General features: G+C 35.6%; 1 protein-coding gene across 1 annotated transcript; it reads right to left on the bottom strand.

Annotated features, from left to right (window-relative positions):
• Positions 1 to 1,448: 1,448 nt before the first annotated feature.
• On the bottom strand, positions 1,449 to 13,413 carry LOC137826356 (uncharacterized protein At5g02240-like). Its single transcript, XM_068632293.1, has 7 exons — positions 12,915 to 13,413; positions 11,367 to 11,638; positions 11,244 to 11,280; positions 11,038 to 11,135; positions 10,824 to 10,885; positions 1,899 to 2,022; positions 1,449 to 1,759 (listed from the first exon to the last, which is right to left on the bottom strand). Exons 1-7 carry the CDS (start codon positions 13,189 to 13,191, stop codon positions 1,640 to 1,642), a joined length of 990 nt encoding a protein of 329 aa, XP_068488394.1. The 5' UTR covers positions 13,192 to 13,413; the 3' UTR covers positions 1,449 to 1,639.
• Positions 13,414 to 14,194: the final 781 nt, after the last annotated feature.

Here is a 14,194-nt window from a genome sequence, read left to right as displayed (position 1 = left end):
TGTACGTATAATGAAGTTGTTAATTTTCATAAAAGCTACTTAAAAGGTACTAGCTAGGGTGATTGTGAAGTAATGATATTGTAAAAGAAATCCTAATAATGCTTAAAAATTTGTTTTTACACAATTCTTAAAAGTTAAACTTACTAAAGTATGTTGAAGTTTATTACCAACACAAGTACAAGTAAGAGAAGGAAAAGAAATTGCAAAGATGTGATGTAAGTCAACAAACAACGAGGTTGGTTTGTATACCAGGAAAATTCTTCCATGGAAAAGGTTTGATTATTCTTTGTCCATTTTGATGGAACAGAGACATGCTTGATTGATAAATTTACTTGACATACTATAGTGCGTCAAACAATGATTTTGCAAAAGAAATTTTGGTAGGTTTCAATTCCTTTTTGGATTGCAATGTTTTTATATTTATAACACTGCCTCCTTCCAATAATGATTGGGTTTCAATGTTTTTGGATTGAAACAGAATGAAATAGTGGAAGCATTTTTTTATTTTATAATTGGGATGAACTCATTTTTCATTTCATCATCTTATTTATTTTATTTATTTGGTGGAGCAAAAATCAGTTTTGAAGAGTGATTGTGCGTTGGTGAAAATTTAGAAAATCCTCCACTCAAATAAACTTTATTCAGGGAAAAACTTAAAAATAATCACTTCTTTCAAAGTCAACTTTTATTTGAATAATGGCAACTAAGATTCTAACAGATGCATTCTCTTGTCACTCAAATTGGAGGGCACGTGTGCCCCTAGTGGCAGTGTTGAAGTGCATGTGCTTCCAACAAAGAGATCGGATTGCAATTATCTTAGTAAATAATAAGATTTACCTACTTATTTACTTCATCAGTTCTCATTTTAAATGTTATGCCTATGCAAAAATAAACCTCTAAATCTCTTAAAAAAATTAAAAAAAAAAACATAATTTAATCTCTGTAAAAAGTTGTAAATTGACCCCTTAATACAATAACTTAATGACAGTAACATTTAATTTCAATTTAGTGATAAAATAGTTCAACAAAAATTAACAGAATTTAATTGTTGTATGTTTACAGCACCTCAGACATTCATAGACCAAATTCACCATTGACCCAGAAACCTTTTTCTCTAGTGTTCTCACCAGGTATCAAAACCTAATTGATAATGAGGATTGAACTTGCACAAAACTTATGCTCGTATAGTTATTAAAACTTTAAATGAAGGCACAACTACAGGTGCAAAATGATTAGATTAATCTAATAATAATAATAATGATGATGATGATTATCAGGACTGCATTTTCTAGTAAGTTCGTTACTGTTGCAAACCAGGAAACATCAGAAGACTGGAGATACAGACAGTTCAGTTTTGTTCCCATGAAAACTGCTTTTATATTTTTATAATATCATGCAATTGAAACTTTCAGCAATATACTAGGAAGAATTGCAAACATTACACGAGATAACATGAAAGTGACATGATCCGCTGATTAGTAGACATTTGTTTTTCTCAAGGCGTGCAGTGCTAGTGAAGTCTATAATTTGCATTAAAACAATTCTTTACTATATTGCCTAGACATAAAGTAAATATGCTTTGGTTCAATCCCAAATGCAGACAAGAAGGATCTATGGATCATGATAACAACATTCAAAATTAAAACCGAGTAGTGATCTGGGAAAATAAAGCCTTAAAGTCCTTTGTTGCTGAACCTGCTCCCTCAGGTTTTGATGCCAAGTCAAATGCCTTGAATTTGGCCTCCTCATAATTTAGTGCCTGTTAAACCAATTGAACGAAAGGGCATCAAAATCTGAGATTTGAGAAGTAATTAAAAAATGGTGAAATATTTTATTTTGGAGTCGGGTAGTGGGATGACAACTGTTTCCATGCAAAGTAAATGATATAAATAATATACCTGAATACAGACTTCAGCAACATCAGCTCTACTTATGGTTCTGGTTTCAGTCTTGAGAAGCTCATCATCCTTCCCTACAAGTAGTTCTCTAAGTCCTCCATCTTTGTCTTGCAAACCACCAGCCCTGACTCGGTACAGAAAGTGTGTAAGATTGGAAAGTTAAAAAAGAGAGAGAAAGAAAAAAAAACTTAGTATGTCCATAAAGACTAATATTCTCATTAGAAAGGTGAATAGTGAAAACATGTTCCATCTAAATATCAAAATGATATTGAAGAAAGTAACCATGTAATTAAATGTAATATGCACAAAACCAGATCTGATTACATGTAAAGTGCTAAGCACCAGACAGTCAAATTTAAAATGATTTTCTCGTCACATTGTTCCTGCACTTGAGATAAATAGTCTTATTTGAAGCTTTAGACATAGAATGGACCATGACATGATTTAGTGAGATAGTGAAAGAGTAGCTATTCATCAAAAAACTCAACTAGTCACATGATTGATGGAGAATTCTAGAGAAGCATGTTTGTCATCGGCTCTTTAGACTAGATTTAGTCTATAGCAAAAATTCATGTTTTCCTACTATTGTAGGAGTGATCGTAGGACAATCTTTATTAGATTGTGTATCCTTGAGACTAAAGAATTATCACATTTTTATACTTGCGTATAATTAGAGTGATAGAGTAACATTACCATGTAATATATAATTTTTATACATATAATACTTTGTTTGTCGTCCATTAGAAGTATAAGGGTGGCTAATAGTTTGTGTTAGATATTATTAGATATAATTAGATATTATTTGATATTATGAGATATTATAGATATTGTTAGATATCTCATATTTATGTAATGGGCTTAGCCCATATGTTTCTTTTTCCTATATAAACATAACCCTATGTGTTCAATATACACAAGGGATTTACCCTATTCTTTCTTTTCCTTTAATATGGTATCAGAGCATAAGGTTAGAGTTTAGGGTTTAGGGTTCAATTTTTATTGGTGAATCCACTATTCACTGGAATTTTTCCAGCCACCACCCCTACCTTCGCCGGACCTTCGCCGGACCTTCGCCGGACCTTCGCCGGACCTTCGCCGGACCTTCGCCGGACCTTCACCGGAACTTCGCCGGACCTTCGCCGGAGACACCGCCGGAATCGCTGTCGGAGCCTTCATCTTTGTTGCTCCCGCCAATTAACCGGTGACTGGATTTGTCCTTATCTTTTATGGCTTCTTCCGCTTCCGCTGCCACTATGGCTTCTTCTTCCGTCATTATGCCGGATTCATCTATTTATACTAATTACGTCAATGTTCATCTTTCCATTGACAAATTGGATGGAACCAATTATGACACTTGGGCATCAGATATTAAATTATGGCTTAAGAGTCAAGGTTATGTTGATCATCTTACTCATCCTACTCTTGCTGAAAATGAGGTTGTTCGTTGGTCGAAAATTGATGCTCAATTATGCATTGTTATCAAATCGACCATTCACTCATCTTTAAAACAAATTTTTCGTACCTATGAAACATGTTCAGAAGTTTGGGAACAAGCAAAATTATTATACACCAATGATACTCAACGTCTTTATGGTGTGTGTCAAAATCTTCTCACAATTATTGCTCCCAAACGTCTTGATGGTACAATGGCAGAATATCTAGGTAAACTTCATGCTCTTCTTCATGATTTTAATGAGTTATTACCTCCTGCCTCTACTCCTTCTCAAGAACTAGAACAAAGATCCAAGTTCTTCATGTTATTGGGTTTACATGGTCTTCCTGATGATTATTCTCACGTTCGTGATCAAATTTTGGGATCTCCTATTGTGCCCAATTTTACTTCCACTTGTTCTACCCTTTTGCGCGTGCCAGGTAAACACACCGCTGATATAACGTCTCATGTTGATGACTCTTCTGCTTTAGTATCTCAGCATAATGATCGTACTCGCGCTCACAAGCCGGGCAAAGGGCGTCACAAGTGTGACCATTGTGGCAAACTTGGCCACAAAATTGACAGATGTTATGCCTTACATGGTCGTCCTCCTAGATCTGTTGCGGTTGCTCAAATTACCCCTGTGCAACCTTCTACCATGGACCATACTTCAATTGATACCCCAAGCCAGCCTGCTATTTTCAATGAATTTCTTAAATGGTATGAGGATCGTCAGAACCCTAGTTCCACGGCTTCTGTTGCACATTCAGGTACATCTTTTGTTGGCCTCACTCACTCCACTTCCCATGGCCCTTGGGTTCTAGATTCAGGTGCCACTGATCACATTACTGGTAATAAATCTTTTTTCTCTTCCCTATCTACTACGGGTTATTTACCTTCAGTTACCATGGCCAATGGATATAAGGTACCATCACATGGTGTTGGTACTATTAATCTTTTTTCATCTTTATCTATTGATAATGTTCTTTATGTCCCTGGGTCTCCATTTAACTTATTATCCATTAGTCGTCTCACTCGTTCCCTTGACTGTGTTATTTCTTTTACCAAAGATTCTGTTACTTTACAGGACCGGAGTTCGGGACGGATGATTGGCACCGGATGTGAGTCTCATGGACTTTATCAACTACAGATCTCTGCACATGTTGGCGCAATTATGGATTCTCCATCTCTCATTCATGCTCGGTTGGGTCATCCTAGTCTTGCCAAGATGCAACAGCTTGTTCCATGTTTGTCTAATGTGTCTACTTTATCGTGTGAGTCGTGTCAGTTAGGGAAACACATTCGTAGTTCTTTTCCTCGTAGTGTCTCACAACGTGCTTCATCTCCTTTTGCCTTAGTTCACTCTGACATTTGGGGACCAAGTCGTATTAAGTCTAATTTAGGATTTCAGTATTTTGTTACTTTTATTGATGATTATTCAAGATGTACTTGGGTATTTTTAATGAAAAACCGTTCTGAGTTGTTTTCTATATTTCAAATATTTTACAATGAAATTAAAAATCAATTTGGAATTTCCATCCGAATTTTGCGCAGTGATAATGGACGTGAGTATCTTTCTCATTCTTTTAAAAATTTTATGGCTTCTCATGGTATTCTTCATCAAACTTCATGTGCTTATACACCTCAACAAAATGGGGTAGCTGAGCGCAAGAATAGACATCTTGTTGAAACAACTCGTACTATTTTAATCCATGGTGATGTTCCTCAGCGTTTTTGGGGTGATGCCGTTCTTAGTGCATGTTATCTCATTAATCGCATGCCATCTTCAGTTTTAGATAACAAAATTCCTCATTCTATTTTATTTCCACATGACCCTCTCCACTCTTTACCTCCCAAAGTTTTTGGGTCCACATGTTTTGTTCATAATTTTAGTCCTGGTCTTGATAAATTATCTCCTAAGTCACACAAATGTGTCTTTTTAGGGTTCACTAGATCACAAAAAGGATATAAATGTTTCTCACCGTCTTTAAACCGTTATTTTATTTCAGCAGATGTCACCTTCAGTGAATCTTCCCTTTACTTTAAGTCTTGTCCTTCTCCTTCAATTTCTTCATCTAATCAAGTTAATATTCCTCTTGTTGTGCCTAGTGCACCTAACAATTCACCACCGCCGCCAACTCTTCAGGTGTATAGTCGTCGTCAACCGTCTCATCGTCCATCAGCAGACTCTATTCTGGTGCCAACACCTCATCCCCCTCCGGCTCCTATAGTTGAACCTCCGACTGTTGAACCTGATCTTCCTATTGCTATTCGTAAAGGTATACGTTCTACTCGTAATCCCTCTCCACATTATACTGCTTTGAGTTACCATAGACTATCTCAACCCTTTTATACCTGCCTTTCGTCTATTTCTTCTGTATCCATTCCAAAATCTGTAGGTGATGCCTTAGCCCATCCTGGTTGGCGTCAGGCCATGCTTGATGAAATGAATGCGCTTCAGAATAATGGAACTTGGGAACTTGTTCCTTTACCATCTAGGAAATCTGTTGTTGGTTGCAGGTGGATTTTTGCTATCAAAGTTGGTCCTGATGGTACTATTGATCGTCTCAAAGCTCGTCTTGTGGCTAAGGGTTATACCCAAATTTTTGGTTTAGACTATGGTGATACTTTTTCTCCAGTAGCAAAGATGGCCTCTGTTCGCTTATTCATAGCTATGGCTGCTCTTCAACAATGGCCTCTTTATCAACTGGATGTTAAAAATGCTTTTCTTAATGGGGATTTGCAGGAAGAAATTTATATGGAGCAACCTCCCGGTTTTGTTGCTCAGGGGGAGTCTTCTGGATTGGTATGTCGTCTTCGCAAATCCTTATATGGCCTCAAGCAGTCTCCTAGGGCTTGGTTTGGAAAATTTAGCAATGTTGTTCAACAATTTGGTATGACTCGCAGTGAAGGCGATCATTCAGTTTTTTATCGTCACTCGAGTGCTGGGTGTATCTATCTTGTAGTATATGTTGATGACATTGTTCTTACCGGCAGTGATCACCATGGCATCTCACAAGTAAAACAACACCTTTGTCAACACTTTCAGACCAAAGATCTTGGCAAACTCAGATATTTCTTGGGGATTGAGGTAGCACAATCCAATACTGGTATTGTTATCTCTCAAAGAAAATACGCATTAGATATTTTGGAGGAAATTGGGTTGATGAATTCGAAATCTGTTGATACTCCCATGGATCCCAACGTCAAGCTTCTACCCAATCAGGGGGAGCCTCTTTCAGATCCTGAGAAGTACAGGAGATTAGTTGGAAGATTGAACTATCTCACTGTTACTCGTCCTGATATTTCCTTTGCAGTCAGTGTGGTGAGTCAATTTCTTAATTCTCCATGTGAAGATCATTGGAATGCAGTCATTCGTATAGTGAAGTACATTAAAGGCTCTCCTGGAAAAGGTTTGTTATATGGTCATAATAACCATACCAAAGTCGTTTGTTATTCAGATGCTGATTGGGCAGGATCTCCATCTGATAGAAGGTCAACTTCTGGTTATTGTGTCTCCATTGGTGATAACTTGATCTCTTGGAAGAGCAAGAAACAAAGTGTTGTGGCAAGATCTAGTGCAGAAGCAGAATATAGAGCTATGGCCTCGGCTACTTGTGAGCTTATTTGGCTTAAACAGTTACTTAAAGAATTGCAATTTGGAGAGGTTACTCAAATGACACTGATATGTGATAATCAGGCTGCTCTTCATATTAGCTCAAATCCAGTTTTTCATGAAAGGACAAAACATATTGAGATTGATTGTCATTTCATTCGAGAAAAGATTATATCAGGAGATATCAAGACTGAGTTTGTTAATTCAAATAATCAATTAGCAGATATTTTTACTAAACCCTTACGAGGACCTAGGATTGATTACATTTGTAACAAGCTGGGTACATATGATCTATATGCACCAGCTTGAGGGGGAGTGTTAGATATTATTAGATATAATTAGATATTATTTGATATTATGAGATATTATAGATATTGTTAGATATCTCATATTTATGTAATGGGCTTAGCCCATATGTTTCTTTTTCCTATATAAACATAACCCTATGTGTTCAATATACACAAGGGATTTACCCTATTCTTTCTTTTCCTTTAATAGTTTCCAAAACATCTCTATCTTACATGAAGGTGCATTGAGTTGTATGTTTACTTCTCTTTCTTCCAATTTTCTTTCCAATGATCCATAGCAAAATCCTAGAAGCACATAGATAGTGTATTTGAAAAGTTTCTAAGGTACTAGATGGACATAGCTTGCATGCATGTGCAAATCTCAAGAAGTGCCTTTTTAGCAAAGAAAGGTAAGGTAACTTTCATAGACTGTGAATATCTTGCAAGGAATTAGCATAGATCCAACTAAGGTTCAGGCTATTATACTGTGGCCTTCACCCAATTCTCTTCAAGAAGTTCAGGCCTTTCATGGCCAAAATATCTATCTAGCAGCAATCCATATCAGTCTTTAGCACAAATGTTGCTCCTTATAACAAAATGCTTAAAAGGAGAAACATGTAAGGGACTCAGGCATATAAGTTTCAAATTGATTAAACGAGAGAATGATAAAAGCACCCATTCATGAAATATTGGACTTCAACAAAGTCTTTGGAGTTGAGGCTAAACATTTGTGAATTGGTAATGTTCCTTCTCAAGAAGGGAAATAATTTTCCTACTTCAGCGAGAAATTGGATGTTTCAAGGAGAATCCATTCAATCTATGACAAGGAATTCTATTCTATTCGTCAAGTTTTGACGAACTAGAGGCATGATAATCTATGCCAAGGAATTCTATTCTATCAGTCAAGTGTTGACAAACTAGAGGCATGATTTCGTTTCAAAAGTTGTTCATCAATGAACAGCTTAAGATCAATAAAAGTCATGAAAAGAGGGTAGAGTTCCCTCAAGCCTATTCCTTTTTTTATCAATACAAGGTTGGTACTCAAAATCAATTTGATAATGCTTAGTCAACACTGGTAAGCCAAGGGTTTTCCCACACTAATGTAACTACTAAAAATAAGTCCCCCAATCAAGGGATAAGGGGAAAGAGTATTTGCTTAAGGTCAATTACAGCACCTGAAGTATTGTTTGTTTTGGAGCTCAGTGGCTCCATCACAATTTTGTCTTCAAAAGGTGTCTCGATGGATTAAAAAAGAAAGATGTATATAAATAACCCTTTGACTCAACTTCTTAGCTATGTGAGATTTTTGGGCATTACCAAAACATTGTATACACATTAATAAAAGTTATGAAAAGAAGCCAATTCCTTTGTGATCAGCACGCACATGGTGGGTAATCAAAATCAATTTGATCATACCTTGTCAAAACTGGTGAGGTGAGGGTTGTCCCACACTAATGTAACTACTTCTGCCTTATTATTAGTCGACCAGATCTCTAACACACTCTCATATTGGCCATTTTGAGCAAAAAATTTGCAAGACTGAATAGCTACGGGTGGTCTTATAATGATAGCAGGTGGCTGACAAATCACTGGAATATGTCTAATACTATCTTAAAATTTGAGTTTGGACCTAACTAAACCCACAAAATCTCCTTGTGAGTGAAGGTTTCTCTCTATGTACACTACTTGAACCTTATTATTAGTTAGTCAAAGTGGAATCTGTAACAAAGTTTTTATGGAACTCTTAGAAGACGACCTATATTTTTAGGAGATTTGGAGTGAAAGCTCTAAAGAACTTCTAAGAATTCCTCTTTACAAAATGAGTTCCTTCTCAAAAATAATGGATTGTTTGTTCCGCAACGTTCATCATGTGAAACAATAATGTTAACAGCACATAGTGGAGTTCTTGAGGCTAGTTTGGGCTGTTTCTGTTATTCAAGCAAAATCTTATTGGCCTAGCATGGTTTTGCTGTTACCAGGCACAGAAAGTGATGTCTTACTCGTCACATCACCATACATGCTCAAAATACAACTGTATGCTTTATACCCACGTCTGGTTGATTCTTTTCCACCATGGGAAGATGCCAATATTGATTTCATGGTAGGATTGCCAGAAGCTCAATGCAACAAAAGTTCAAATATGCTGTGAATTTTATGATTCATTTTTAGCAAACTCTATGGAAGAAACTACAATTCAGTTCCTCCCATCAGCCCCAAAAGTTCAAATATGCTGTGAATTTTATGATTCATTTTTAGCAAACTCTATGGAAGAAACTACAATTCAGTTCCTCCCATCAGCCACAAACTCACAGGCAAACAAAAGTAGCCACTGAAGTATGGGTGATTTATCAAGATCACTAATGAGTGGAATGTTGACAAAGGGGTTTCAATTTCAAAAGGCAGAATTTCCTGCAATTGATTTCAAAGCAAGAAATTCAGTAAAAGTCTATTTGAGGTCGTTACAGACCTATTCTAATCCTTTTAGCCTGCTAGACTTGGCTCCTATTCCAACTAATGATACTGAAAATACAGGGAAAGAAATTCAATGGCTACACTACGAGGTTTGACTTAATATTTTTCAACAAAATAAAAGTAAAGAAAGCTGATAAATTTAGGAAACCAAGTTTCAAGCAAGGGGATTTTGTTTATATTCATCTTTGACAAGAACAAACTCCAAAGGCTGGTTTAGGCAGCTCAGACCCAGAGCTAATGGCCCTTTTAGAGTTCAATGTCTCAGATTTGGCTTCAAATGAAGAAGAAAAGAAGACCCCAGATTTTTCAACAGGGGAGAATTACGGAGAATTCTAGAGCTGCATTTTTAATACATTTTCCATGTCCTCTTCCAATCAGTCTTTGAAATTATTTGTCACGTCTCTTTAGGAAAAAATAGTTTCTCATTCCCAATGATGGAAAAGTGTGTAGTCAATAAAGAAGAATACAAAAAAGAGGCATAATTCATTCTTAGGCACTTCTAGTATAAAATAAATAGGTGCCTTGGTGATGGTTGTAAGCTGTCACTTAGGTACTTCATCTTGCAAATTTATCTTTGACTCTGTAAATCTTAGGTGGATTCCTAAGAATCATTGAATTGTGTTGTTTTCTTGTCCTTCCAAATTTTACTTATTTTTCAGACATCAAATCTGTACCCCTTGCTTTAAAATATCTAACTCTTAAGTAATATATACTACGAAAGAAGATACTTCTATTCTATCATTTGTTATTTAGGAATTCTTTAAAAGCAAATGCAAGCAAGGTACAAATTGAACACTTGTCAACAAAAGCTCGAGATCACAATTTGTTAACATCGATGTTTTACAATTAAACATATCACCATTTTCTTTCTTTCTCAAAAAAACTAACACCAAAAATTTAAAAGTGTTCTACCAGACAACCAGGCATCAAGATAACATTATAGTGTTGATTGATAGTGTTTCTGGTGCAGTTTAGGTTATGGAGACAGAAGGTATCAACATTTTATTTAAGGTAACAGTCAAGCAGTCAGTAATATTATACATTATTCCAACTGAAAGGCACTCATACAGAAGAAACCTAGCTGTCAAATGTCTCAATACTGACAAGAACTGGTGTACCTTATAATTGTATATGGGACGCCAGAATCAGCCAGATATTGCTCTGCCTTCCTTTTCCAAACCTGCAATCAATACAGAAGTAAAAAATACTATACATTTACCAAACTTGCATTTGGCATTAAGATGAATTGCAAGCTCTCTCTAATCATATAAAAGCAAGGCCAGAATGTATGGAAGGAGGGAATTCAGAAGTAAAGAAGAAAACATTACTAACCAATATATTTCCATTACCCAAGCTATTCAAAGGATTGTTAAGGTCTGTTCCACCCATAGACCCTACCAACACAATCTGCTTCACTCCAGCAGCCTTAGCTGTAATTTCAATATTGCAAGCATGTGTCAGTTTATTACAAGACCTAAAAAAAGTCTGCATTACAGTTTACAATCCATGGTTAATGGAAAGAAGACATGGATTCTCACCGGCATCTATTTGATTTTTCTGCCCAATCCAGTCAACCTAATAGGCACAAACCACTAAAATATGAATAAAAAAGGAGATAAATTTAAAAATAATTGAGAGTAAGACAAAAATTGTAACGGTACCTGTTCAGGATATGCACCATCATCAAAATAGAACTCTGGTCTTTGTCCTTTCGTTGGATCAAACCCAGGTTTTATCAGTGGCACTGCACTTGTGAGGATTATGAGAACATCTATACCCTGAATTGCAGGAATAATACTTTCGGCATCCCTTATATCGCCAATAAAAACGTCATCTTCAGCACCAATGTTCTGTTTGCTTTCTTCTGTTCTAACCAGTCCTCTAGCCACATACTGGTTTGGCCTTTCTTTCAATTTTTTGTAAACTATTTGTCCTGAAAAGTAACATCAATTCTCAGTTATTGGTAAAACCACAGTAACTATCCAACATCAGCCAACAATCGTAATCACTTTATATAACAGAACATTTTATATTATGTAATATGTAGATCACACCACATTCCATACACTATACCTATTCAAATCAGAATGGTGCATCAGAATCAAATCCAAATACTATTATCCTCTTCTTTGAAAACAAAGCCTTTGAAAGCCCAGTTTAACATAGTATCATAGATTTAACATAGTATCATAGATTTCCATCAGCAAGCTGAAGGCTGAGTACTGTACCGTTTGTCTATATTTCCTACTTACAAGTGCAATTACAATATACTTTTTTCTACATTGTATCCTAATCTTCAATTTAATGAAAAGCAGCAAGAGTCAAACCATATCATGGTGTATTGGTTGCTGTGCATCCTTATCTCTTACAGGCTCTTTGGATCAAGGCGTGGAAATGCTAAGACAGAAACATTGCAAGTAAAGTTGAAAGTTGAAAAATGAAAAACATAATATTAAAAAGGGTGGAAAACAATGCTTTTCATCAGTTAATTGCGTAGAAAGTTTAATTATATATTATTTTTTTATAAAAAATAATAGATTATATATAAAAATTATATTTTAATATATATATATATCATTTATAATTATTTATTTTTATATTATAATAAAACAAATAATTTAAAATAAAAATTAATCCTTAATCCAAATGGAAACTTGAGAATAGTTTTCGACAGTGTTTACTTTTAGTTTGAGAAAATGGTATTTCCTTTATAATTACAAAAATGTCACTTTATTTTCATTTTCTGATTTTTAAATTTTATGCAATAAGGAGTGAAACGAATAAATATTATATATAAGAAAATAAAATGGCATTTTGTGGCTAAAATGAAAAAAAAAATGATAAGTTTATCTAAAAAAGTCACACTGTAAACACATGCCTAATAACACAACTCATAAAACAAAATAAGCATTTTCTCAGTTCATGATAAGTTAGCAACATTAAGCCTGAGTAAAAAATACTCAATCCACCTAAAGAAACAAAACTCACAAAGCCTAAATTCTCTCTCCTGAGCAAGAAAAAAAAACGGAATTTGAACAATACCCATGAAAGCATACAACAGACCGTTAAACTCCACCATCTTTTATTTTTCATAACCCAAAAAACTGAAAAAAGCAACACCCGAAACACCATTTTCTGGTCTCATACCAATAAAAAAAACAACAATTCAGAAAAAAATACCATCAAAGCACAAACCAAAAAGACCTTACCTGTGCGACCACCAGCTCCAGTGACAAGCACGGTACTCTTGGCACTCTCCGCCATGGCCACAACACCGAATTCTCTCGTCACCCTCTTCACACCCTCCTCGTTCCTCTTCTTCGCAAGAGAAAAGACGCCCAAAGAAGAAGAAGAAGAAAGAGAGAGAGAGCGAAGCCTTAATGAGGAAGATGAAATCGGTAGAGGAAGGGACGGTGACAACCCACAATATTTATGGCATTGATTGAGGGAGGTGGCATTGCAGAAAAAGGGAACACGTGTAGCCATATCTATCAGAGTAGTTGACACAGTTGCATAATGGCGAAGGTGAGAGAAGAAAAGAATGGAGAAAAGTTTAGAACTTTAGAACAGGGAAGGATGATGCGACCTTTGGCAACGTTAACAACGGTCACTTCGGAGAGCAGACACTGTTGGGGTGGTTGTCGCGCCTCAGTATTCGTTGAGCTTTAATGTGTGTTACATTAGGTTATACCTTTTACGTGTACTTTCCTTACATTACAGATTTTCTTATCCATTTCCCTTATCTCCCACCATGACGTCACCCATTTTATTTTTTTATTTATAAATATGTTTTTATTGTGTGAGGGGTGAAAAAGTGGGCAGGTCGTGAGTTAGTTCTGAAAAAAAATGCAGGACGGATTGTTTATTTTAATCTGTTGGCTCGTTTAGTCATGTTTTGTATAATTCGTAGCGCGGGTCAAGTGTAGGTCGGAACAGGTTGATCTGCATAACTTTAAAATGTAGAATTTTTTTTTGTATCTCATTTTTTTTCATGTAGCCTCATATTTCACATTTCAAAAATTTTAATTGCAGTTCCTATATTGTGTTGTGCTTAGCAAATTAAAGTCTGCCCTGGATAGCTAGTACTGAAACCAGTGGCATGTGTAGTACTGACACAAATAGTTTTTGAAAAATTGACAAAAACCACTCCATGGAATTCTAAGTAACATGGTTATTTAGATTCAGTGGATGGTTTAATAGATTCCTCTAGGAGTAAGATATACTAAATTTCTATTTTCTTCCCCAAATAGATGCTAATATCTTAAAATAGTTCAAAGTTTGAAGAATATTCAGTTAATGGAGAACTCGTCACTACCATAATTTTTTGTGGTTGTAAAACCACCTAACATGATAAAGTGAAGATCGTGTTGCCGCTTGACTCACATATATGAAGACTTGTTTATCATAAAAGAATTAAGTCATTCCTCATATGTGAATCACATAGACTTGTATGGATGGGTTTGATCTCGTGTCACGTCATATTTCAGAT

Source organism: Phaseolus vulgaris, chromosome 8 (genome assembly GCF_000499845.2).
Source record: "Phaseolus vulgaris cultivar G19833 chromosome 8, P. vulgaris v2.0, whole genome shotgun sequence".
In the NCBI taxonomy this organism is placed as follows: domain Eukaryota; kingdom Viridiplantae; phylum Streptophyta; class Magnoliopsida; order Fabales; family Fabaceae; genus Phaseolus; species Phaseolus vulgaris.
Note: the sequence above shows the minus strand (reverse complement) of the source record. Positions and strands in the feature narration are given on the sequence as shown.